The sequence below is a fragment of the Bos indicus x Bos taurus genome, chromosome 26, assembly GCF_003369695.1.
Source record: "Bos indicus x Bos taurus breed Angus x Brahman F1 hybrid chromosome 26, Bos_hybrid_MaternalHap_v2.0, whole genome shotgun sequence".
In the NCBI taxonomy this organism is placed as follows: domain Eukaryota; kingdom Metazoa; phylum Chordata; class Mammalia; order Artiodactyla; family Bovidae; genus Bos; species Bos indicus x Bos taurus.
Window position 1 is genome coordinate 25,767,829 of NC_040101.1, and position 25,939 is coordinate 25,793,767.

A 25,939-nucleotide genomic window follows, 5' to 3' on the forward strand; every position below is an offset into this window, starting at 1 on the left:
GTTGGTGATGAAGGAGAACCTAAGAGATGGAACCAAAAGGGAGAAGATGGATGTTTGAGATGAAATTTGAGAGACGAGGAAATATCTGGGAATCAAATAAGCCATAGAGAACACGGTAAAGAGGGACTGGTTTTCCTTCATCATTTCTCAGTCTCCTACTTTGTGTCAAATCCTGAACCAAGAAGTAAAAAGAATCAGAAAAAAATTCAGCTCCTATCCTTAAATAGTGTGCAGTTCAGTTCAATAAGAGTATTACTCACTCTTTACATATCTGCTGAGCCCAATTATGGACAGGCATCCACATTCAGGGCTGTGGAGGATGACAAATAAGACAGCTGCCAACCTCATGAATCTTTCAGACTAAAAAAGACCTCAGACTATAACTGCAGAGATGACCAATATGTAAAACAGTTAGAACACGGTGAAAAATAAAAGTGACAACACCAATTCAGCATGAGCCAGCAATTCCATTTTTAGGTATGCAGCTCAGAGAACTTCTGTGTGTGCATTTGGAGACACATATAAAGGCAGGACAATATTGTCTGCAATAGTGCAAACCAGGAAAAAAAACTAAATGTCCATCAGTAGGAGAATGGAGAAATAAACTATGCATATTCATATCACAATAGAAGGCCACAGCATTTATGTGTCTGTATCAGACAGATTTGTCCCAAGACAGGTAATACTCAGTGACAGACACAGAGAAATAATAGCATTTAGATAATTAGACATTTTTAAAAACAAAAGAATACTACATATATTTCTATGGATAATTAAATATGTACTAAAAGTATCAATACCCTTACTAGAAGGATATACACCAAATTCACAGCAGTGGTTGATTAGTGTAGGAAGCAATGGGAAGGGGTTTGGAAATGGGCAACTCCAAGGAGACCAACTCTACCTAGGATCAGTTCGGTTCAGTCGCTCAGCCATGTCCAACTCTTTGCCACCCCATGGACTGCAGCACGCCAGGCTTCCCTGTCCATCACCAACTCTGGGAGTTTACCTGAACTCATGTTCATCATGTCGGTGATGCCATTCAACCATCTCATCCTCTGTCGTCCCCTTCTCCTCACACCTTCAAACTTTCCCAGCATCAGTGTCTTTTCCAATGAGTAGGTTCTTCACATTAGGTGACCAAAGTATTGGTTTCAGCTTCAGCATCAGTCCTTCCAATGAATATTAAGGACTAATTTCCTTTAGGATGGACCGTTGGATCTCCTTGCAGTCCAAGGGACTCTCAAGAGTCTTCTCCAATACCACAGTTCAAAAGCATCAATTCTTCGGCACTCAGCTTTCTTTATAGTCCAACTCTCATATCCATACATGACCACAGGAAAAACCATAGCTTTGACTAGATGGATATTTGTTGTTAAAGTAATGTCTCTGCTTTGAAATATGCTATCTAGGTTGGTCATAGCTTTTCTTCCAAGGAGCAAGTGTCTATTAATTTCATGGCTGCAGTTCCCATCTGCAGTGATTTTGAAGCCCCCCAAAATAAAATCTCTCACTGTTTCCACTGTTTCCCCATCTATTTGCCCTAAGTGATGGGACCGGATGCCATGATCTTAGTTTTCTGGATGTTGAGTTTTAAGCCAACTTTTTCACTCTCTTCTTTCACTTTCATCAAGAAGCATTTTAGTTCTTCTTCACTTTTTGCCATAAGGATGGTGTCATCTGCTCACCTGAGATCATTGATATTTCTCCCAGCAATCTTGATTCCAGCTTGTGCTTCATTCAGCCCAGCATTTTGCATGATACACTCTGCATATAAGTTAAATAAGCAGGGTGACAATATACAGCCTTGTTGTACTCCTTTCCCAATTTGGAACCAGCCTTGTGTTCCATGTCCAATTCTGTTGCTTTTCGACCTGCATACAGATTTCTCAGGAGGCAGGTCAGGTGGTCTGGTATTCCCATCTCTAAGAATTTTCCATAGTTTGTTGTGATCTACAGTCAAAGACTTTGATGTAGTCAATAAGGCAAAAGTAGATGTTTTTCTGGAACTCTCTTGATTTTTGATGATCCAGCAGATGTTGGTAGTTTGATCTCTTGTTCCTCTGCCTTTTCTAAATCCAGCTTGAATATATGGAATTTCACAGTTCACATACTGTTGAAGCCTGGCTTGGAGAATTTTGAGCATTACTTGGCTAGTGTACCTAGAATACCCTGCATATTTATTTTAGAAATATAAAGCTAAAATGGTAACATGTTAGTATTTATTAAATTCCAAGGGGTTGGCACACAAGTGTTCGTAATACTATTCTTTGTGCTTTACTATATTTTAAAAACTTTCTAAAAAGAACTATTAGGAAAAAAATAAAGGTATAAAATTAAGCATGTGGGGTCGATATTGGGAATCACAAACCCAAAATCATACAGGAGCCAGGGGGTCAACTTAAATGAACAATGAGTAAGCTGATACAGCTGGAGAAGATGTACACATCAGATGAGAGGCGGGCAAGAATCAGCTCAACCAGTGGAAAGTAGGCAGCTTCCACATAGCTCCAGCAGCCTGTAGGATGATGGGCATTTGGGCTCAATGCCACAAGATGCTTCCGATTGAAAATTTTAGTTCCATTAAGAAAAATGTAGACCAAACAATTTATCTGTGGTCCAAACGCAGAAGCTTAACATAGGAATTTAATGAAAGAAAATAAGAGCTGGAAGAACTGTGGAGGGCTTCCTGAAAGAGGTGAGATTTGTCTGTATGGCTAACATAAGAAATGAAGAAACTTCCTCAATAAGGAAATGAGGAAATCATTTCCAATGATTTGTCAATTCAATATAGTTAGCCCAACATATCTGCCGGTTCCACATCCACGATTTCAACCAACCATGGAACATTAAAAAAAAAAAAATTCCAGAAAGTTCCAAAAAGCAAAACCTGACTTTGCCATACACTGGGAACTATTTATATATATTTTATATTGAATTAAATATTATATAAGTAATCCAGAGATGATTTAAAGTATGTAGAAAGATATTATACAAATACTATGTCATTATATATAAGGGATTTGAGCATCTGTGAATTTTTGGTACCCACTATGGTAAGCAGTGTCCTGGAACCAATCACAGTGGATACCAAGAGATCACTTCCTTCATAAGCAACTAAAATAGTTTATGGATAGGGGAAGCTTGTATAAATCATTTCAAAAATTCAATATTTGTAACAATAGCCACAAAAGATTAAACTGCATGTACCCTCTTGTTCAGAGTCAACAAACTATAGCCAATGGGACAAATCTGGACCAATGCCTCTTCTGGATGGCCTATAAGCAAACAACAATTTTTTTATTTTAAATGGTTGGAGGGGAAGGCAAATGAAGAATCACATTTTATACCACGTGAAAATTGTATGAAATTCAAAGTTGAGCATCTATAATTGAATTTTCATTGGAAGACACTGCATGCTGTCTTCCATATCGCATATCCATTCACTGCATATTGTCTGTGGTGGCTTTCACACTGGACCAGGAGAACCAAGCAGATGCAGGAAAGTCCCTGCAAACTCTAAAATCTTTACATGGAGAGTCTGCTCACCTCTCTCCTAGTTGGCTAAAGTTCTTCCTGCAGGTGGCCCATATCTTGATCATTAGACTATGGAGACTGAAAGCATCTCAAATGTCACTCAATGTTAGTTATTTCACTTAATTCTCACATTCACACGTGGAACCCAAAGCTAAGAAAGGTAAGTAAGACATTTAAGATCAGAGGGATGGTAAGTGGCGGTCTGAGACCTGTCCCTGGAGTATGACTCTACAAAATCTACGCTCTCAGTCACCACTCATCCCACACAGCAATCTACTGGTCCACATAAGCCTTTTCTTTCCAGACTACTGCCAGCTTCCAGTATCTCCCAAAGGGCTTTGGAATCATCCAAAGCCCTTTGGAGTATCATCCAAAGCCCCTATGTCGGCGTGAATTCTGCTTTCGTACTCCTTGGCTCTTACTCAGCAGGCCTCTGAATGGATGGCAAGTCTGGTGACAACCTGAAGGATCTGAATCCAGCAACCAGCCTGAGAGGCGATGATTTAAGAGTTCCACTGGATTTGCTGATTACTCGAATGACTTACTTCAGGCAAAGTAAAATCAGATTCTTCCAGCAAACAACAGAGAATTGAAAAACAGATCAATGGAAGCAGTGCTGGTTAATTTCCAATGACTTTATCGGATGCAGTCACTAGAGGCTAAACAATACATTTAAGCTCAGGGCTGGGTCTCTGTGTTCACCAGGGCTGTATTTGAGAACATGTTTCTTGCTAAGCATGCAGTCACAGTTTCCTAAGTAGAAAGAAGGTCTTTGCTTTTTTTTTTTTTTTCTTTAAAACCTCTGCAGCTTTGGGGTTTGCATAATTTTCTACAAAAATGTTATCTCTTCCCCTTCACTTCAGCTATTAGTTCTGCTGGTGGAACAATGGATCAGAGATTTATGCCAATTAGAAATGGATTTATACAGGGACTCAGCGAGGCAATTGGCCCTAGACAATTTGCTGAGAGCATCTCTGGCCCTTCCCATTTCTTGCTTTCCCCTCTTCAGGCCAAACAAGTTCCTATTGCTCCGTGTTTGCTCATACTCTCCCCGCACCTGGATATCTTTGCTCCTCCCTCTCCGCAGAGATACAAAGCCGTATCTATTCTATTTTAATCACTTCTTTGATATTTAATGGCAACTGCAAGTTGTCCCAACCCTTTACCATTTACTTGTTTTCTAGTTTTCATGTGTTTGTCATATTTTTTCAGATAGGTTGTGTTTGAATAGGTCTGTTGTGACTTCGTATCTGACAGCACAGTGGCTAAAATTCTTGGTGAATAACATCCCTGCCCTTCTTGTCCCAAACACCGTGATCCTTTAGTGAACAATCCTTGGAGAACTCTAGTACCTTTCTTCAAATTTCAGTTCTGAGCCTAAAGTTTGAAACTCACATTCCTTGCTCTGCTTTCCTCTTACTGAATGTATGAGCTGAGCACTTAATTTCTCTGAGCTTCAGTGTTTTCCCTTGCCCAAGGACAATAATCCAATCTACCTGGTGGGATTACTGTGAGACGTCAGTGAAATCAAGTTTGAGGGAGAGTTCAGCACGACAGCTGACACGAAGGAAGGAGCAGAGCAGATGCCAGCTGGCTGACACTTGCTCCTCCAAGGGAGTATCTGCTTTCTTCCAAGGAAGCTGAACCCCTCCCTTTGGGGATTTCTTTTCCTGTGACAGGCTACCAGGTTCTCCTTGGCCCCTGTAAAGGATCAACTAAATCACAACCAATTGGTTAAAATATTTCATATCAAGAAAGAATTTCAAATGTTGCTTTGAGACTGCAGAATCTGATGCCACATCTGAGCCAAGCAAAAAAGAGCTCTCCTTAAAGCATTAATTTTGGGGCCAATAGGAGAAGGCAATGGCAACCCACTCCGGTACTCTTGCCTGGAAACTCCCATGGACAGAGGAGCCTAGGCTGCAGTCTGTGGGGTCTCGAAGAGTCAGACACGACTGAGTGATTTCACTTTCACTTTTCACTTTCATGCATTGGAGAAGGAAATGGCAACCCACTCCAGTGTTCTTGCCTGGAGAATCCCAGGGATGGGGGAGCCTGGTGGGCTGCCGTCTATGGGGTCGCACAGAGTCGGACATGACTGAAGTGACTTAGCAGCAGCAGCAGCAGCGGGGAACCAAAGAAACGCAAGTGCTCTAACAGCCAGGGCCATCTCTTTGACTGGAAAGCCTCTGCCTGAGATGGCAATAGGCCCTCCGGCTTGTCAATCACCCAGCGCCATTCTCAGCCTTAAGTAATAGGAATGGTCACATTTCACTGTGAATTAGACTAGACTAGATGGTTCCTGTCAAGGTTACCTGGGGAATGTTGAAATAATAACCTTTGAAGAGACAGTGGGAAAAAGAGCAATAAAGGCAAGCAAATCCCATGCCTGCAAGCTGGGGACTGTCTCCTCCACACAAATTCCTCTATAAAACCACGGTGTTAGAGGGTTGCCTGTTCCTTAGCTTTGGCTTCTGGTAGAAGTGGAAGCTGAAAAGAGTCTGTGGATGGCGGAGGAAATAAGAAATTCCTGGGATGTTCCTTATTTTCTAACTGCCCTTCTGTGCCCACTGCCATTCTACCCCCTGCTTCATCATCACACATTTGCACAGAGACATGCACCGCTCAGATTCCTCCCCAACTCCAGGCTCCCATAATTTGCAACTCCTGGATTCTGATCACATAGAGCACTTCAGAATATCTGGGGTCTATAAAATTCATTTCTGCATTCAATCAGTCAGTACATATATATGGTTAAATCCTCAGTGCTAGTACAAAAATGATGCAAATGGTAGTCAAAGAATAAGGTACACAGAGATCTTCCCTCATGGGAACTTAAAGTCTGTGTGTGTGTGTGCACTTGTGTGCATGTTTGCCTGTGTGTGTGTTTACATGTATACACATATCTCTGTATCTTAAGGGTAGATGAAGAGGGAGGGGAAGCTACTAAACCAACTGCCACTTTTGTTAATATGTATTGCCTAAAGTGTTGTGAAGCAAAAAATATATGAGGTAGGACTACATATAACATGGAGCCCCAACCTTTTCTGGTGGGCTAAAGGAAGATGTGCCAGAAAAGCTAATACATAAGCTGAGACCTGAAAGATACTTAATTAGAAGTTTGGTTATTCAAGTGGGGAAGACAGGCATATTCCAGATGGATACACAGATAAAGACCCCGGGGCAGGAAGGTACCAGTGAATCAGAGAAGGGAGTTTAGAGCATGGGGGCCAGAAATGAGTTCTAGATATGGACTCAGTGTAGGTATTTGTAGACCATTCGATGAGTTTAGACTTTATCTGAAAGGCAATGGAAAGCCTTCCACTTTGGAGAAGAGTTTTGAAGAAGGGTTTTGAGAAGAGGAGTGGTGTTTCCATGTTTTCAATTTCAAGAACACTCTGAATATAAGTCAAATTCCTAAATATAACCTAAGACCCTTCATTGGTTCTACTGCTTAATATCACGTAACCTCAGGCATATGCTCTCATCGTTCTTTCCTTTTTTTTGAAGTCACTCATTTTTTCAACCAATAATTACTGATTTCTACTATGCATCTACTCCCATTTTAGGTGCTGCAGTTACAGTACTCAGCAAAACTATTAAAAATGTGTGCTTTCTTTGAACTTACATTCTATTACCTATAAATTAGTTTTCTACTGGTGAACTGCTATTGAAAATTCCAGACTGACTCAGTTGTCACCTTTCATATATGTGAAGTTTTTACTTTCTTCTACTTATATCCTGGCTTTCTAACTAGGATTTCCTAAAGATTGTGTATCTCATTTCCCCCCACACCAATACACTGGACTGAGAGCTCCTCAAAGGTAGAAAGAGTTATATTTACCTCTTTAATACCCCTTGCTGCTGCTGCTGCTAAGTCGCTTCAGTCGTGTCCAACTCTGTGCGACCCCATAGATGGCAGCCCACCAGGCTCCCCCGTCCCTGGGATTCTCCAGGCAAGAATACTGGAGTGGGTTGCCATTTCCTTCTCCAATGCATGAAAGTGAAAAGTGAAAGTGAAGTCACTCAGTTGTGTCCGACCCCTTAAAAGTCTAAAATATATTAGAATCTCATTAAATGTTTTTGAATTAATTAACTATGTAGTAGTCAGGGCTCTCTAGAGAAACAGAGTGAATAGGCAATAGCAATAGAAAATGACACAGAGATAGGGATGGGAAAGAGAGAGAGAGACTTACTATATGGAACTGGCTCATACAGTTATGGAGGCTGACATGTCCCAAGACCTGCAGAGTGGTTTAGCAAGCTGGAGAGACACGAGGGCCAGTGGTGGAATCCCAAGCTTGAATCTCAGGAAAAGTGGAAGTTTCAGTTGTAATCAAAGGCAAGAAAAAGCCATGTCCCATTTCAAATGCAGCCAGGCAAGAAGTCTTCATTCTCTCTTGCCCAGGGAAGAGTTAGCCTTTTAGTTCCTTTTAGTTCTATCTAGATTTTCAACTGATTGGATAAGTTCCACCACATTAGGGAAAACGATCTGTTTTACTGGGTCTACTGATTTACATGTTAATCTTACCCAAAAACACCTTCACAGAAGCATACAAAATAATGTCTGACCAAGTATCTAGGTACCTCATGACCTAGTCAAGTTGACACATAACATTAACCATCACAAACTTATAAATATTTAAATGAATGTAACAGGATAAGGCAATAAAACCTCAGTGTGAATGAGTTTGCTTTTACTTCTGCCTGACTCTAGTTGAGTATCAGAGTCAGGGTTAAACAGAAAGAGGAAAGATACAGAATTCAAATAACCAACATCATTATTTGAATTACATCATTAGTAAGCTTCTGTTTAAACGGTAAGGTTAAGTAATCTTATCCCCAAATAAATTTCCTGTCCTTGAAATTCATAAGGGATATATAAAATCTTTTGAACTCCTGCTTCAGTCTCTGCATGGCCATTCCTTGAAGAAAAGCAGTGGTCATCCTAGTGGGTCACTTGGTTTTAAAGTCCTTTTTAAACCTAAAATCAAGACAGAAATTGCCTCTTGGCAATCATTCCAGAGACTACCCTTCTGCTATCTAAAGGGCCCTGGGTCATTTTCATATTACAGAAACTTTGATTTAATGAAAACTTAAAAATAGGAAGCTTGAATTGTTTATAGTCAGTTGGGTGTTTGCTTCCAAAACTCATCTTTATTCCATTAAAGACAAACACCTGCCTGTCTCAAATCCCATATAAGAAACTTATGCACTATTCTAGTTCCTTTTCTGCTTACTAACCATTTAAAAGATCTTGATAAGCAAGGTAGAAGGGGGACAAACTCTACCACACTCCTTGGAGTCTTATTGGGGAGGAAAGGAAAACAGAAGGGCTATATTGTCTTTTCAGTAAATGGTTTAGCCCTGAGATCAACCTCCTTCATATCCATGTGACCAACTAAACCCCATCTGAAGTTAAGAAAAAAAAAAAGTATTACCATTTATGATTAGATAAATACAGAATTTAACTATGGCCTTAAACTCGCTGGGAAGTGCCAGGTCATGTACAGATTGGTGTATAAGCACTATTATTCAAAGTAACGCCCAAGAGAAGCATGAGATGAGTTCAGAGTGGCCACATAGGGGAGCATGCAGGATATATCACATAAAGAGATGAGAACACAGAATAAAAGGAGGACTGGTGTACCTCTTTGCTACATAAACAGGGAAAAGCTAACCTTAGGACCACTTGTATTGTCACTGCCCGATCTTCTAGAGCTGTATCAATTTTCTAGGGCTTGTCATCAGATCTGAAAAGCCACATCTGGCTTGATAAATTCAAAGCAGATTGCACAATCTTCTTGAGTGTAAGTACCGTTGCCTTATAGAACTTGGAACTCATAACTTAAAACTCCTTAGTGGTTGTATTACAGGAGGTTCTAGAAAGAAAGGCATTCTTTTCATAGCTAGTGACAAAGTATGGGAAATAATTTGCAAAAGTCAGCTTACAAAAGAAAAGAAGGTGGTATTCCTAGTATTCTGTGATATGCTTCCTGGAGTTCCTACAAAAATATTTTAATCTCTCGGCAGAGTATTCTGCATAACATGACAGAGTCATTTGTGCCATGTTTATTTAATGCACAAGTATGCGAAGTCCACAAGGACAGGGGTTTCTTCTTGATTTGCTCATCAATAAGAGTATCTGGCAAAAAGGTACCACTTGTTTTTTAGTAGTATAACCTTATAAAAGTTTTGCCACAATCCTAGATCCTTGGAATTTCTCTCTCATTTGTGTGTCTCTGTTGTCTAAATCTCTCCATATATACATGTGTATCTATGTGTACCTGTATATGTCTGCATGTCTATATACAAAAATACCTGCACATACATATTCACTATACGAATATATCTACATATTTCTCAAATCATTTATATTTTAGACATAAAATTTGTATTATGATAGTGTCTTTGAATATTTAGTCCTTGTGTATTAACCAAATGATGAAGCTTTAGATGCTAAGCATTGCTGCTGCTGCTAAGTCCCTTCAGTCGTGTCTGACTCTGTGCGACCCCAGAGACGGCAGCCCATCAGGCTCCCCCATCCCTGGGATTCTCCAGGCAAGAACACTGGAGTGGGTTGCCATTTCCTTCTCCAATGCATGAAAGTGAAAAGTGAAAGGGAAGTCACTCAGTTGTGTCCGACTCCTAGCGACCCCATGGACTGCAGCCTACCAGGCTCCTCCATCCATGGGATTTTCCAGGCAGGAGTACTGGAGTGGGGTGCCATTGCCTTCTCCACAATGGCTAAGCATTAATAACATCTATATCTTAAATATTGTCTATGGCTTGAACAGCTAAACTTGCATACAATATTGTTAACTCTTAATTAATCAAGTGACTCACCAGCTTACCCACACAGTTCACTTGTTATCATAGAAACTTTAATCAGAAATTTAGATGGTAAGATATCTGTTTTAGAGGATATTTTAGGAGAATGAAAAGAAATTGCTGGAAAAACTCAAATTAAAGCTGTACTTCCTGAGTAACAAATTCTACAGGAAATCCTCAAACTGTACAACAGAATTGTCTAGAGAAGTCCTGTCATGGCAAAGGTTTGCACCTAAGGACGCCAGTTACAAACGAAATCCACCCACTGGGAAGATGTATAGTAGTTCCTCATAGGGTTTGACATCATGTCTTTCACTTTCCAACCATAGAGTCTATGTGCCAAACACAAACAACATGCTCAAAAATGAGTGTTAAAAGGCTTTAAAAGGCACGTTGCACAAACCCTTGAAGTTTGAGAGAAGTCTGTACAGGCAATTTGGAAAATTCAGAGAAATTTAATTTAAAATCGCTCTTTGCTGCATTTGTTCCAAATAATTTTAAAGACATACTGTGGAGCCAAATTTTCTGTTATAAACACTTTTTAAATAATGAGGACATTGAGAATCCTATAAGACTCTTGCTGTAGACAAGAAACCCCTTTGTAGTGTTTCTGCTGAATTTCTTAGGACTGGACTTTTGTCCATTTGTTTTGTTTGCTTTCTGTATTTCTGAAAGCTCAGAGAAGTGGCTGGACAACTCTCTGGATATGAGGATGGAAGTGGAGGTGAGGAACATGGTAAAAGTGGTCCAGTCTGGGGCTAGATTATAACATTTGATCAAAACTGCATATCCACAGTTATAAATAATTTTTTAACGTCACTCTGGGGGAAAAGTAAAGCATAGGAATTAGCCACTTGCCTCCTCCTCAAAGCTCATCGGTCTCTTTGGGAAGACTGATTCTAGCTTAAAGAAATTAATGAACACAAAGGTTAAAAGAACAGCAGTCTCTCTTACAGTACAAAGACAACCTTCCCCCAAACCAGTCCAGCAGCATTCTGTAAGCCTTTCTGTGACAACTCCACAGTACAGCAAATTCCCCTTAATCTTGCTCAGAAGACTCCCTTCATTCTGTCCAGTGAATAATTAAAATGTGAAGTATTCCAGTCTCGGGACCGGGGAAGATGAGGTGAGGTGTGGTTTGGTATTACTGGTGAAGTATTAACATAACTATTCCCCCACACTCCTCTATTTACACAAGCGCACACACACACACATGGGTCATCCATTTTTTGAGAATTAGATTTTGATATATTTTTAGAAAACATCAAGTTATCTTCTTTAATATTCAGAAAGTACTCAGGGGCTTTATCTAGCTTTCAGATATATATCCCCACCATCTATTCTCACTGTAAAGGACTACAGAAAACTTTTCACAGCAAATGAATCTGAAGTGGAACAACAGTAACTCTGTGTATGTGTCTCTCAGACTCCAGGCGGTTCCCTTTAAACATCCCCTGTTTTCAGTAAGTTGGCTGCTTTATCCCCTGTCCCCATCCTTACTCCTTTACTGGGCTGTTTTGGAAAGAGAAAACACATCTGAAGCCTTAAGTTTTCTGTTTGCTTGGGTTTTGGATAAAGTTGTTACAATACTGTAATTCTATGAGAAACCTTAACTTTTCTGTTAGAAGCCCAGCTTCTGTAATCCCATCAGTAGCCATTTGAATTGGTGGCTGTGAGCATCTTACAGATGAGGAAACTTTGGCCCAGACACTGAAATGCTTCAGTGTAAGCCTCCCTGGGGAAAACCCACGGCCTCCGTGGAAGCAGAAACCAAGCCCCTGGATTCCTCTCAGCCACAAAGAAGTACTCACGTCATAATCTGGGTCTCCACGCCTGCCTCCACCAGGGCCCCATCCACAAAGAGAGGAACCGAAGTGAAACCATACTTGTCCCAGGAGTGGCCCTCGTCAAAACTCACCCTGGGTTGGAAACAAGAACATGGAAGAGACAGCTGAAGAGAAAACCACACTCTTTCACAACTGTTTTTCAGGTTATTAAATTCTCCTCTTATCTCATTTTATGGCAGTCTGGATTATCAATAGGCATTAATCTTCAACATCTCTCTATATTATTATGAGATTTGATAAAAACGGCATGTCCTGGCTCAAGCAGAGACAGCCCCAAGAAATGCAAAAAAAAAAAAAAAATTTCAACATCTTAGAACTGGGGAAGAAAAAAAAACAAGCCAGGCAGGAGGGCTTAGTGGATGAGGTGTCACATCTCAAGTACTCAGAATGAAACCTGAGGTTCAGTTACAGCACAATCAATTCAGTCTCTGGACTTTTGGACACAGATAAATTGAGTAGTGTGGGGTGTACCCTATGGGAAGGGAGGTGTGTGTCTTTCAGATCAAAAATAGCATTTCCTATTTGCTCAGAATGGATGAAGTATCATTTTCCCTCCCTGATGCCACTTTAAGGGGCTTTTAGGAACAAGTACTGAGTGCCTGAGACGTTCCGGGCAACACTGTTCCGTCTTTCGACCAGCAAGAAGAGGAAGGCCTGGCCCTTTGTGGACACAGCATCTGAAACTCTTTAAAAGGATGCTGCTTAGTGAACAAGAGTTGAGCAATCTTGAGCAGTCAATTCCTTAATAATATCCCTTTCTTGATATTATGGAGTTCCCAACTGTTGCTTGATTTAACCAAAGGACAGAGTTCAAAGACCATCTTCTCTGAGAAAATTTTCTCAACATTCCTCCTTCCCAAAAGCAGCTTTACTTGCTTCATTTTCTGCGATCCTTTTGCCTGGTTAGTTCTTAATTCTTCTCTGACTCCACAACACACAGTTCTCCGAGTTCAAATGTAGAAACTCTATTTTCCTACAACATTTATGCCTTTCCCTATCATAGTGCTGAGTGATGAATTCTTAACTCACCTGGAATCCCTCTGTTCAACATTATAATCGTGTGAATTCAGGGGTCACATAGGTTATGTTCATTGTCTGACCACCCCTCCCCCCGCCACCCACTTGATATCACACCTTTATTACAATGCTTCTTACCTGATATTACATACAGTTTTAAAACATATGTTTGACTCTCTCAATGAACTATAATCTTTTTGAGGTCAAAGACCATACTATTCATTTTTGCATTCCTAGCAATTAGCAGAAACATTGGCACATGGTACTATATAAATGTTAAATGAATATATAAATTTTTAAAAAAAGGAATGATTAAGAAAACTCTTCTAATCTATCCAGGCACTTTTCAAGCATGATTTATGCTAACATCCATGAACTAGATACAAATCTCTGTCCCCATTACCAGTCAACCTACTCAGTCCAGTCTCTGCAAATATGTCTCTATCTTATCCTCTCTCCCCAAATAAACTGATCTTAAAAATAAGAAAGTCAATCTCTTTACTCAGCTAGAAAAACTAGTCTATCATGAAACAAGTTTTATATTTCTGGTATACCTAGACCTGCTTTTATAAACAAAATCAGACAGTGGACATAAAAATGTTTCAGTTCAGTTGCTCAGTTGTGTCCGACTATTTGCGGCCCCATAGACTGCAGCATGCCAGGCTTCCCTGTCTATCACCAATTCCTGGAGCTTGCGCAAACTCATGTCCATCGAATCGGTGATGTCATCCAGCCATGTCATCCTCTATCATTCCTAAATTATCAGCATCAGTCTTGACTTTTATTTTCTCTTAAACAACTTTACTGAGATATCTTTGACATTAAAAAAATTGTACATATTTAAAGTGTAAAATGATACTTTGATAGATAGAGATATAGTGAAAGGTTGGTCATAATTAAGCTGGTCTCTCAGAGGGTTGGAGTGGAGAATGGGTGGAAGTGGAGAATGGGCAGGAGGGAGAAATGGTCAAAGGTACAAAGTTTCAGTTATGCAAGATGAATGAGTTCTTGGAGATCTAATGTACAGCATGATGATGACAGTTAATCTTATTTCAACTTTTAAGGACTTGGCTTATTTTTTTAATAGGCTGAAGCTAAATAATCATTGATGTGGAACCAGAGGAAGTTGGGCAAATCTGAACTGCTTCTCATGGAAATGAGTTTCTCATTTTAAAAGTGAAAGTGAGAGTATAATTAGGAATGGGTTTACCTTTCCTGCCACGTATCCTCTTGGTTTGATTCCTAATGAATCACAGGTGCTTCAAAATATGTCATGGCCGCTAACTAGTTAACTCTGTCTGATAAGTACAGGAGGTTAAAAAAAAATGTATTTCTTTAGCTCCTGGTTTATTTTGACAACTTTGGATTGATTATTGTCTTGATAGGAAGAAGTCAAAGTGGTTATTAAAGGCCTCTGTCCTGGTCTCATTCTCAGTTTCCTTAATGGTGAAGGTCAGCAGAAAAAAACTGCAGTGAGTGCCACCAGCATCCCAGGGAAGGAGGAGCCTTCACATCACTGCCATTAATAGGGCAGAGGACAGCCGTCTTTACTTTATACATGAAGATAAGATACCACAAAGTAGAAACAGAGGGACCATTCACAGCCTTCTGAGCTCTGAGTTCTGAGATGGAAGTTCCAAATAAAAACTGAGCCCAAGGTGGAGAAATTGGTTGCTGGAAAATAAAAGCATGCTGAATGAACTGAATCTACATGAAGGAGCAAAAGCATGGATTAAATGGAAGGATAGGATCAGCCAAAAAAACTAGGAAATGCCAACATCCAAGTGGGAAGACTAACACAGACAATAACCAAAGTCTACAAATGATATAAAATGAGCACAGACAAGGAGACAATCTCCAGAGCCAGGCTGAGGGATGAATGCTGGGACTATAATTTATGGTCTGTGTATCACTAGGAAGCCCAAGTTTGTGCCATTCAAGTGACTTTCTGAGGTCAGTAATTTCCAGCACCCAAATTTCTCAAACTGAGATAATTATTAAAACCAAAACTCCTAAAGAAAATCCACAAAATACAACATTATAAAAGTTAATCTCTTGAGTATCAGAAATTTGGGTCTGCCATTTGTGAGAGCTACTCTTTCAGATAACTAGGAGCTTTTAATGTTCTGAAGTAACAGTACTGAATGGTAACCCCACGGGACCCACCTTCTCCTTCCCAATTCATAGCTCATTAATGGGCAAGACAAAGGAACTGGGAATTCCTTTAGGCCTACAGGTGACGCAGAAATGATAAGATCACCAGTACCAGGGAGATAGGAGTAAAGTTAACCATTGATCTCTAAATAGTGACAAGGCAGGACCATAAAACATAGAATTCACCTATAAATATTTAATTATGTGCCTGGTCTGGCAGTAGCCTATGTGTAGGGATACAGCAGTGAACAAGAAACGCCCTAGTTTCACTGGGATCATATTCTAGTTTGAGGAGACAAACAACATGTAGATAAATGGGCTAAAAATATATGTTAAAAATAAGTGTCATGAAGGCAGTTAAAATAGAGTGATATGATAGAGAGTAAAGCTACTTTGCATTGAAAATTTAAGAAAGTCCTCTCTGAGGAGGTGACATTTAAACTTAGATCTGAATGATAATAAGGAATTTACTATGCAAAGATCAAGGTGAGAGCCATTCTGGAGGGCAGATCTGGTGTGAAATGAAGAATAGAAGGCCAGTAGGTGGTTGTAGATTAGTGGAAGAGGGATTGACAGGAGGAAATGGAGTCAAGAAAATAAGGCTGGGGCAGATTACAAATGACTTTGCTTTCAAATTGAAATGAGAGAGAGAGAGGATCTGATTTAACCATTACAAGATAACTTTTATTTCTTTGTGGTGAGTGGACTGTCAGGGCCCAAACAGGATGTAGGGAGATGAATCAGTGTGTGTTGGCGGGGTGGGGGTTGGGGTGGGGGGGAGGTGTTGGGGGTAAGGGGAGGTCGGGTAATTGTAAGAGACCAAGTAAGAGAAGGGGCTTGGACAGAGGTTATAATAGTGGATATAGAAAGAGATGGAGAGATTGAGGCTATTCTTACAGGTAAAGTCAATAAGACTTTTAGGATATTTTTACAGATAAAATCAATAGGCTTTTGCTTGAACAAAAAGAAATCACAGACAACATGAATTTGGGGGGGTTAAGCAACTGAGGTAGGGAAATGGGAAGAATAGGAGAAGCAAAGCTTTCTGTTGTTTTGTTTGGAGCCTAGCTCAGTCCACCTAGGCTGAGATGTGCTTTGGATTTCCATGCTGTAACAGTGTCAAGAAGTCCTTTGGATGGATGCATCCAGATTTATGGAGAGAGATCAAAGCCAGGGATGTAGAATTGGCTGTCACTTATAAGATAGGACCAACTTAAAGCAGAATACTTTATTTTAAAAAAAAGCAAAGATTGCCATAGCCAGAGAAAGGAAAAACAATAACTCTCAGGAGAAGCACAAGCTGGAAAAAAAAAAAAAACTTAGGTGATTGTCAATCACAAGATAAATATTTTCTAGCAAGGTCACTTTTGTGATAATCAAGTCATTGTGAGTCTAGGGTGTGTTCACAGACAGCTAGCATATGCAAGAGAAGAAATTATCCTTTCACCAGATCCTAAACACCGTGTTCAGTTTCAATCATTGTAGAAAACTGACAATCAATGTGATTAAAATTAAGAAACAGTTGTTCTAGAAACAGGTTCTATGAATTGAATCAAGCTTAAGGGAAAGAAGAATAAGAGCTGAATAATTTACCATCGCCTTTTAACTTTCTAAGTAAGAAAGATCCAAATAGTTCAGCACACAAAAATAATTGTTGCCTACAGAAAAGGGGTAATATCTGTGAATGAAATTAGAATGTGGATAGATGTGTGAAAATATCAGTTTAAAAACAGATAGAATAAGGTAGAAAAGATTTGTATTCTCATAATTGTTCTAAAGAGAAAGTCAAATATTTGAACAACAAATGAGCATTCTGTCTTGTCCTTTGGCATATCCCAATCCCTACACTAATCCTGGAGAAACAGTATAGGCTCAGTGAATATGTGAGAAATAAATGAACAAAGGCATGGAATCAGTCTTGAATTGCATATCTGATCACTTTCCACACCTTAGAAAGCCTAGACCGAGCCATCTCTTTAGGGCCTTTCCAAGTGTAGGACTCTAAAATTCACACCCATTTCTGGAACAGATTTACTCTGCATAGGTCTGGGCAGCAGAACAAGGACTGGCAGACAGAAATTGCAAGTAGATTCATTATTGTTCGCCACAAAGCTAACTTTCTAACAACTAAAGCTGATGTACAAAGTGGGAATCCATCTGTAAGTTGGTCAGCTCTGTGCTGTCCTGGTAAGGTGGGTGTCTCAAGAGTTGTCAGAGAGGTATCTGCTGTACTGTCTCCTCAAGACCCTTCCTAACTCCATGCATTGATGACTTTATCATACTGAGATGAGAGCCACTAAAAGAAATGAAATCTTCCAACAACAATCAGAGTCCTCCCCCGAATACTCTAGCACAGAAATAGAGTTAAAATGGTCATCGATGATCAACGTTCCTCCCTTCGGTTAGGTGTATTGCTCCATTTTACATTATCCCAAATGCACAAGGTGATGGCAATGAATCTACATGGAAGTCCTTAAGAACAGCACATGCACTTTCACTTCTCAGAGGCACAGACTGGTTGCAACTATTGTTTTCATGGGAATGTTTCTCTGAACAAAAACACCAGTGCTCATAACCACTTACAGAAGAGCAAAGGAACACAAATGGCCAGGTGATGTTTTGTTTTCATTTTCCAAGAACATTCCATTGAAAGGAGACACTGACAGTTTGTCAGGGCTAAGCAAACAGTGGGATCCCTGTCTACTCGCTGATGAGTAACTCTATTATAAGTTTTCATTAGAGCATTGCATTCCACAGGGCTCCATTGTTCATTTCACTCTAATGCTTCTAAGGTACAAAGGTAATACTAATAATACTGGATGGAGGGCTTACCCGAAATAGCACTTAAATTCTAATCTCAATGGATCTAAGTGTACACAGTCACAAATGGATGGGTTCATTTGTATGCTGTTTTGTCTCCATGCATATCTAGCTACCTATCATTTCAATTTATAGGAAACAGCATGCCTTGTTAGCTGAGCTAAAGTTTCCCCAGCTCTTCAATTATGGTTCCAATTTTTTCTGAAAGGTGATATAGCTATTATTTAAATTCAAGAGCCACTATACAGGAGAGTGGGTAGGCCAATGTCTTTTTCTTATGCAAATATATATACATCTGTGTGTGCTGCCAAAATAATGTCAGTCTGAGACCTACTACAGAAAAGAACAATGAACTGATTACTTAACCTTTCTTCCACTTAAAATAAGCTATTTGTTTACCTTGAAGGTTGTAACTTAATTAGAAGCTACTGGTGATGAAGAAATTGCATTTGAGTTTCACAAACTTGCAACTCATAAGCCAGCCAGAGACAAAGTCAAGAAGTTTATAAGGAAATATTGACGATAATGATAAGGTCAGGCCCTTACAAAACACTCACTCAGCTTTGAAAGAGGAGTGCAAAGAATTCGTGAGTGAGTTACACTCAGGAGCTGGCATTTAACCAGTGCAGGGACTATTTCAGAGAAGGGCATTCATTAGTAGACGAGTAAGCAGACACCACAGGTGGTAACTAACTCGAGGGAAATATTTGTAGCATTTACGACAGTATCAACATCCACTAAATGGAAAAAATTTTGTTTCAAGAGCTTAGTTTGAACAATCATCTTTAATCTTTTGTAAATTGAAGTGAACAAGGTGAACAAATTGGGGTAATATTGTCGTTACTATTATAAAAGAAAATTCAATAGGAATGTAGCTATTTTTTTTTCTGAGCTCTATAAATATTTATTTTCCCAACAACAAAAAAATATTTCATGGAATAGGGAACTATCAAACTTTGTATTAATGAACTTGAGAAGCAACATTTGATCCTATTACATTTTCCTGAGTGAATATTAAATAATTTTCCCAAGTTGGATAGCAATGCTTAGAATACAATGATAATGGCTAAGAGATGTTACTTTTCTTGGTTAAAAAAAATAATGAACTTATGAGTCAAGCTGTCCTCTCTAGAAGTGTGAGCCCTACTCAGTCCTCAACAGAGAGAGCTCTTCCTACTACAGAGAGAGAGGTCTTGGTACTAGAAGGAATTACCTACGGATTCAACCCAAATGCCTGAAACTTGTGTTTTAGTTCTTCTGAATCCTACCCATCCTTACTTACTCACTTTCTTGATTCCAACCAAATACAGTCTTCAGAGCACTCCCTACATCTCCTGAATTCCAGGCTTGGTCAGAGTTTTCTCATCCCTTGGCTTTCCTCCCATCACTTCTACTCCTGCTCCTGGCATCCTTTCTTCTAGGATCAGCCCTCATGCCACCTATGGTATGAAGACCCCCACCCCTGCTCACACACTGGGGGTGTGGAGGCTCCATCCAGCCTCAGGATTCCAGCAATGCAGAGTCAGCATTCTTATCCAGGCATTGCTTAGATTTCTGATGATATGTGGACCATCTAAACTCCTTACCATGATTATGATCTCCCAGAGGACAGAGACCATGTAATGACACTCTGTGTACTTATTAAAGTATCTGGAAAATGAGCAGGTAAAAGAGAAGCATATTGGTGATAGAAACCCAACTTGGTGCTTCCAGGTACTAGCTGTGTAGCTGAGTAATGTATTTAATATGCTTGCATTTTAATACTATTCATTATACCTCCTCATCTAAATCATCTGGTCTACTACTGTTACCTAGGAGTTGGATGATGTAATGTACATTAAATGAATGGGTGGATAAAGAAATGGATGAAGAAATGGGTAAAATGGGTATAAAACCATGCATAGCAACTTGTCCCAATATTTTCCACTGAAAAGTTTTCCATTAATAGGGTAGGAAGCTGTCCTTACCACAAATGCCTGACTGGCAGAGGTGTGTGTTTCATGGCCACGAGGGCGCCACCCCAGTCTAGGAACCAGACATTGTACTCTTCATCAAAGATCTGGAACAACAACAACAACAACAATCATAGCAACACCTTACATTTGCATGGTGCTTGAAAGTTTACCAAGATTTTCACATATATTGTTTCATCTAGATTCTGAGCTTCCAACAATCTTATCAAGAAGTTTGACAAGCAATGTCATCCTCATTTAACAGATGAAAAAATGGGCTAGCAGAGAACAAATAACTGTCAACTGTCCCTAATCCACTCAAATGGCATTTCCAGGGTTCTTTCCCCTCGTACTGTGAGTCAGTGTGCCACAAGAAATTCAGGCAACAAGACCCATGCTCAACTAGATAACCCAATGGAAAACATAGCTTCGAAAAACTTTTTCATCTTTTCATCTGAGTATGTTACTAGTCAGCTTTCTCTTTCTCATCTTTTCAAATGAGACGTTTGCTAATTTATAAATGGTCTCTGTCTCATTCAGTCGTTCGGTCATGTCAGACTCTTTACGACCCCTTGGATTGCGGCATGCCAGGCTTTCCTATATTCCACCATCTCCCGGAGTTTGCTCAAACTCATGTCCATTGAGTTGGTGATGTATCTTATAGTAGGGTTATAAACTTTCTAGGAACTTAAAGGACAATCCCTTTTAGACATGTGGACATTAAAGTCTACATGATAACTGAGTTCTCAGACTTAGCCACCACACCCTAATTTCCCATGCTTGAATGAAGACTTAAGTTTAGTGCTTGGAGATCCTTACACTACATGTTCAATGGGATACCATGCTTCCTGAGATGCAGAGTTACTCATTCTTTGATTCATTCATTTGTCCATTACCTATCAATCTTTCCACTCACTCACCGATTTATTCAGTGATCCATCCATCCATCTGCATACGCATTTACTAAGCACCTACCATGACGCAAGTCTCAGAGCCTTAGCTCAGACCTAACTCCACATACAGCAACACTTCTACAATTTATAACTTTTAAGTCTTCAACCTAAGACAGAAAAAATTGTCTGCACCAAAGAACAAGTTCTCTCCTCTAGATCTTCTAGAGAAAAGTGGAATTAGAGAATTCCTCCAGTTCTTAACCACTAATGGTGGCTCTTACAAGCTGGATGGAGAGGTTGGGGTGGTGGGTTAAGTGAGACGTACTAGAAGGGGTAAAAAGATATAAGCGGAGTTAAAAAGGAGGGGATAGGAGGGATGGTGTCCCCTGTAAATATGACTCAGAGAACACCATGGAGAAAAGCAAATGGACTCTCGGGCCTAAACCTTTCAATTGGTTTTCTTCTTATATTTGCCTTTAAATGTCCACACTAATGGTGTGTTTTTTTATATTCCAGATATAAACATAGACTCTGACTCTGAGTTCAAAAGTGGACTCCATGAATAGAAGCACTGGATCAAAGTCTGAGAGTAAGGACTACAAGAAGATTCTCAGTACTGAGGAAAAGAAGTTATTTTTCTTCATACTATCCTCTCTAAAATAGTATTCTGGCCACTTCTAACTCTTGCCCTGTTCAGCACTGTAGTGGAAGCTGGAATGCTTAGTTGTTTGGGAAAAGAGACAAGGAAACCAAAGTGGTGACAACACAAGGAAGGAATGTTGCAGTGGCCACCTGGCCAGGTGAGCTATTTCTTGTATTCAGGGACAATATTTTGTCTGTTGTGAATTTCTGGACCAGAAGAATTTACATTCCAATTTCTACCCCATTTGGCACTTATAAGAGAGTATCTTATGTTTTGAAAGTATGTTCTTATTTATGTGTCTGTTCCTCATCTAGTTGATTCCCTTGTGGGCAGGAATCTTCATTTATTCTTTGGAGTAGACCTTATAGTAGTTAACATAGGAGTTGTGTCTAACATGTCCTTGGTAATTTTTTTTTTTTTTTTTTGATAAGTGGTAGTAGTGGAAGTGATGGCAATGGGGGTGATGATGATGATGTTGGTGGTGATGGTGATAATCTTCACCAAGGGACCCAAACAGAAAGTTGTGCAAGCAGATTTCAGATAGTTGCTTCATCTTCATCATTAAGACATTCAATACTCATCCTTTTTCTTCCTCAGATAGAAACCTTCTCATCTTTAAGGTTTAGTAAAATGTCAGCTCTTCTCGTGAAGTCTTTCCCAGTTTGCCCAAGTAGAATTAATTCCTCCCATTTCTCTGCAAGCTAATAATGACACTAAAATAACGCAATCTAAGCTACAGTTATTTATGAGCCCGTTTCCTCTACTTAATTTTGAGCGCCATGGGAAAAGGGACTCAAAAGTATTCAGTGGCCTCATCAGGTTTATACTTGACACCTAGTTGACACTGTATAAGTCTGTGTTGTCCAATATAGTAGCTACAAGAAACAATTTAAATTTAAATTGATTAAAATTAAATTAAAAATTCGCTCCTCTGTCACCCTAGCCATATTTCAAGTGTGCAACAAACATAAAGGACAGCATACACACAGCACATTTTCCTTATTGCTGAAAGTTCTATTGGACAGCACTACAAACAAAAATGTTTGTACAATTGAGTTAATTTTTCATATGGTCATATATCTATTAAGCAGTCTCATCCTTAACTAAGGTTGGGCCCACATATTATTTAAGCCATCACAGATGGCTTAAGCCACTTCTGTGGCTTTGCTGGTCTTAGTATTCTATACCCTTCACCTTGTAGATAAAGAAACAGATCTAGAAAGGTAGAGAGACGTGCTTGCCAAGATCCCGTGGCACATTAATGATACAAAATTGTTTTATTGATTGTATCCCCTCACACAGGCACGGTAATTAAGCATCTGGTGACTGTTCCATACCATTTGCTGAATGAAAGAATGAAAAAACTAGGGAAACCCCAGTTCTTCTTATTCCTTGCCCAGCTCTTCCCATTTTACCCCACTGCTCATCGATTCTTCCAGCTACTTTGACCAAACAGAATTGCTGCTTCAATTTTTTTTTTTTTTACAAACAAAAAGTCACAATGAGCCTGAGAATCCATTGATAAGAGAAATATTGGCAGAATTTGCCCTAAATATCTCTTCCCTGTTCCCGAATCTCTCAGTTACCTGTCTCCATGTGTTGCCCCCATCAGAAGAGATGAACACACTGATGTCAGTATATGAGAGCTCCGGACCAATGTTGCCTAAAACAGAAGCAGATTATTTGAAAATGTCAGGCGCTTTACAGATTACGTGTGCTTGGGGTTGAGGAAAGGGGTAGCAGAGAGTACAGGTTTTCCAAGTTATGTTTAGAATATATTTATGCAGTTTTTTCTTGGTGTCATATTAGAACCCCAGCAGGAAGATAACCTAACATGGAAAACAACAAATAAATAAATAATACAAGAGGGACGCCTGTTTAAAAGACAACACCCAAAGACCAAATATCGATTAGCTTGGATCTCTGGAACTATTCATTCTGTATACCATCAGTCTCTCCAAAATTGATCTTGATGATGGCAAAGACCAGAAGAGTAAACAATTATGCTAGCCTAGGAACACCTTCCTTCTCATATGTAATTTTATGTTAAGAAAAACCGGTGTATGTGTGAGTATGTATATGTGTGTGTGTGCACATATGTGTATCTGTTTCCAAGTTAAACCTGTCAAAATATTTCTTGTGTGCCAGGCCATTGAATAAACCAATGGTACAGAATATGTAACCAAAGTGATAGAGTTTCTAGAAGAAGATGACAATATTCAGCAGACCGCGGTCGTCAAGTACCTGGAGAAGGAAATGGCAACCCATCCCAGTATTCTCACCTGGAGGATCCCATGGACAGAGGAGCCTGGTGGGCTACAGTCCATGGGGTTGCAAGACTTAGCAACTTAGCGACTAAGCCATGGTCATCAAGCACGGTGGGAGAAGTCACCTGGATTACACCTAGACTGACCACAATTCCTGTCTTATTCCTTCACACCTTTTCCCTCTCCCCTTCTTTTTCTTCCCTTTGCATCACCTTGTGGTTATATTTGTAAAAACAAGAAAGTAGTTAAGATTTTCTAGCCTATCCATATTGCCCAAGTTTACCCACAAACCCTCTGGTCCCAGAACAAATGTCCCAAACTTAAAAGTGAGCTGCTCAATAAATAATTGTACAACAGATGAATGAGGAAACACGTGACTGAATTATGTTATGATGTTGATGTGCATTTGGGGAGGTCTTTAGAAGCAGGAGAGTGCCCTAAACATGTAACAATTTATCATTGAGGCTGATATTTTTTCTTTAAAAATAGCAGGAAGGGAATGTTAGCTCCCACACATCTGTAGCCTAAATAAGAGCACAATAAAAATGCAATAATGAAAATGTTAATTGAGCTCCTGACATTTAATGCTTCAAAATGAGAAATTAAAGCCAGGCTACAGCTTGTCAAGCTCACATCAGCATCAGGGAGCACACAGCTAGCCAACTTGTTTTGACACTCAGACTTCCAAAAATAACCCTAGGGCTCAGGGCTCAGGCAGTCAGTACCAGTGGAGAGGGTAGTGACATGGTGAACAGTTCTGAGGATCTATGTCTAGAATCTGGACTTCAACTCTTCAGATGCAGGTTTTGGAAGACACAGAAATGAAGAAAGTAAAGAGGGACGGGACAGAGAATGTCAACCTGTCCTTTAATCATGGCCACCTGGAGCACTGTGCCAAATATTCTGAGCCCATGTTTGGTTTCAACAGAACAGAGTCTGGTGACGGATAAGTAACATCTACCAAGGGTGGTAGAGAGACAGGGAGGCAGGTGTATGTATAGCCCCCCAAGAGCTAGAATCTGCCGGCCCTGTAAGGGCTTAGCATCTGTTACATCCTCTTTAGGAGCTGGTTCTGCCTATATCTTAAACCTCTCTTGCAAAGCTCAAGGAGACTGATTTTGGAGGCATGGTGATGATGAGAATCCAAGGCTCCCAGTGAAGCTTGCTTTAGAAATATCTTGGGTCAATTGAAAGGATCCCTGAAAGAAACGCTACTGATCACAGACCAAAAGTCAGTTCCCAGAGGAAAGGACAGAAAAGGGGGTGTCCAGGATGACTTGATCTTTGAACATATTCCGTCCCCAATTGGACCTATAGGAAGGAAACCTCTGAGGGAGAGTCTGGATTACGGTGTGAGAGAAGGAAGATCTGAATGCTGTGCCTCACTTGTTACAGTGAAACTGGATGAGGGCTCCCAGTGTGGCCCCAGGCCAGGCTAGAGGAAGAGGCAGCTGGTCCCCCTTGGAGTGGTGTGATAGGAGAAATGGGGAGAGCCATGGAAAACAGGGAGCTCCTCACAACAACAGCTTAGCTGGTCAATCACACGGGTTCTGCAGCCCATCTGGGCAGCTGTCAACAACATGCTTTTAGCCTCATGTCCTCCCAAGGTACCTTTCTACCTAAGGCTTTATTTAGACACTCCCGGAAAAGAGAGCATGTCAAGGCTGTATATTGTCACCCTGCTTATTTAACTTACATGCAGAGTACATCATGAGAAACGCTGGACTGGAAGAAACACAAGCTGGAATCAAGATTCCTGGGAGAAATATCAATAACCTCAGATATGCAGATGACACCACCGTTATGGCAGAAAGTGAAGAGGAACTCAAAAGCCTCTTGATGAAAGTGAAAGTGGAGAGTGAAAAAGTTGGCTTGAAGCTCAACATTCAGAAAACGAAGATCATAGCATCCGGTCCCACCACTTCATGGGAAATAGATGGGGAAACAGTGGAAACAGTGACATACTTTATTTTTTTGA

The 25,939-nt window shown here is 40.0% G+C and overlaps 1 protein-coding gene across 3 annotated transcripts in view; it reads right to left on the minus strand.

Moving 5' to 3' along the window:
• Positions 1-25,939, minus strand: part of SORCS3 (sortilin related VPS10 domain containing receptor 3) — a 633,894-nt gene that overhangs the window by 72,763 nt on the left and 535,192 nt on the right. For all 3 annotated transcript variants that reach the window (XM_027529080.1, XM_027529079.1, XM_027529078.1), the window contains 3 exons: positions 23,281-23,357; positions 20,174-20,265; positions 12,180-12,287 (listed from right to left, as the gene is read on the minus strand). In XM_027529080.1, coding sequence (XP_027384881.1) covers positions 12,180-12,287; positions 20,174-20,265; positions 23,281-23,357 — 277 coding nt within the window. The remainder of the gene's footprint in view (positions 1-12,179; positions 12,288-20,173; positions 20,266-23,280; positions 23,358-25,939) is intronic.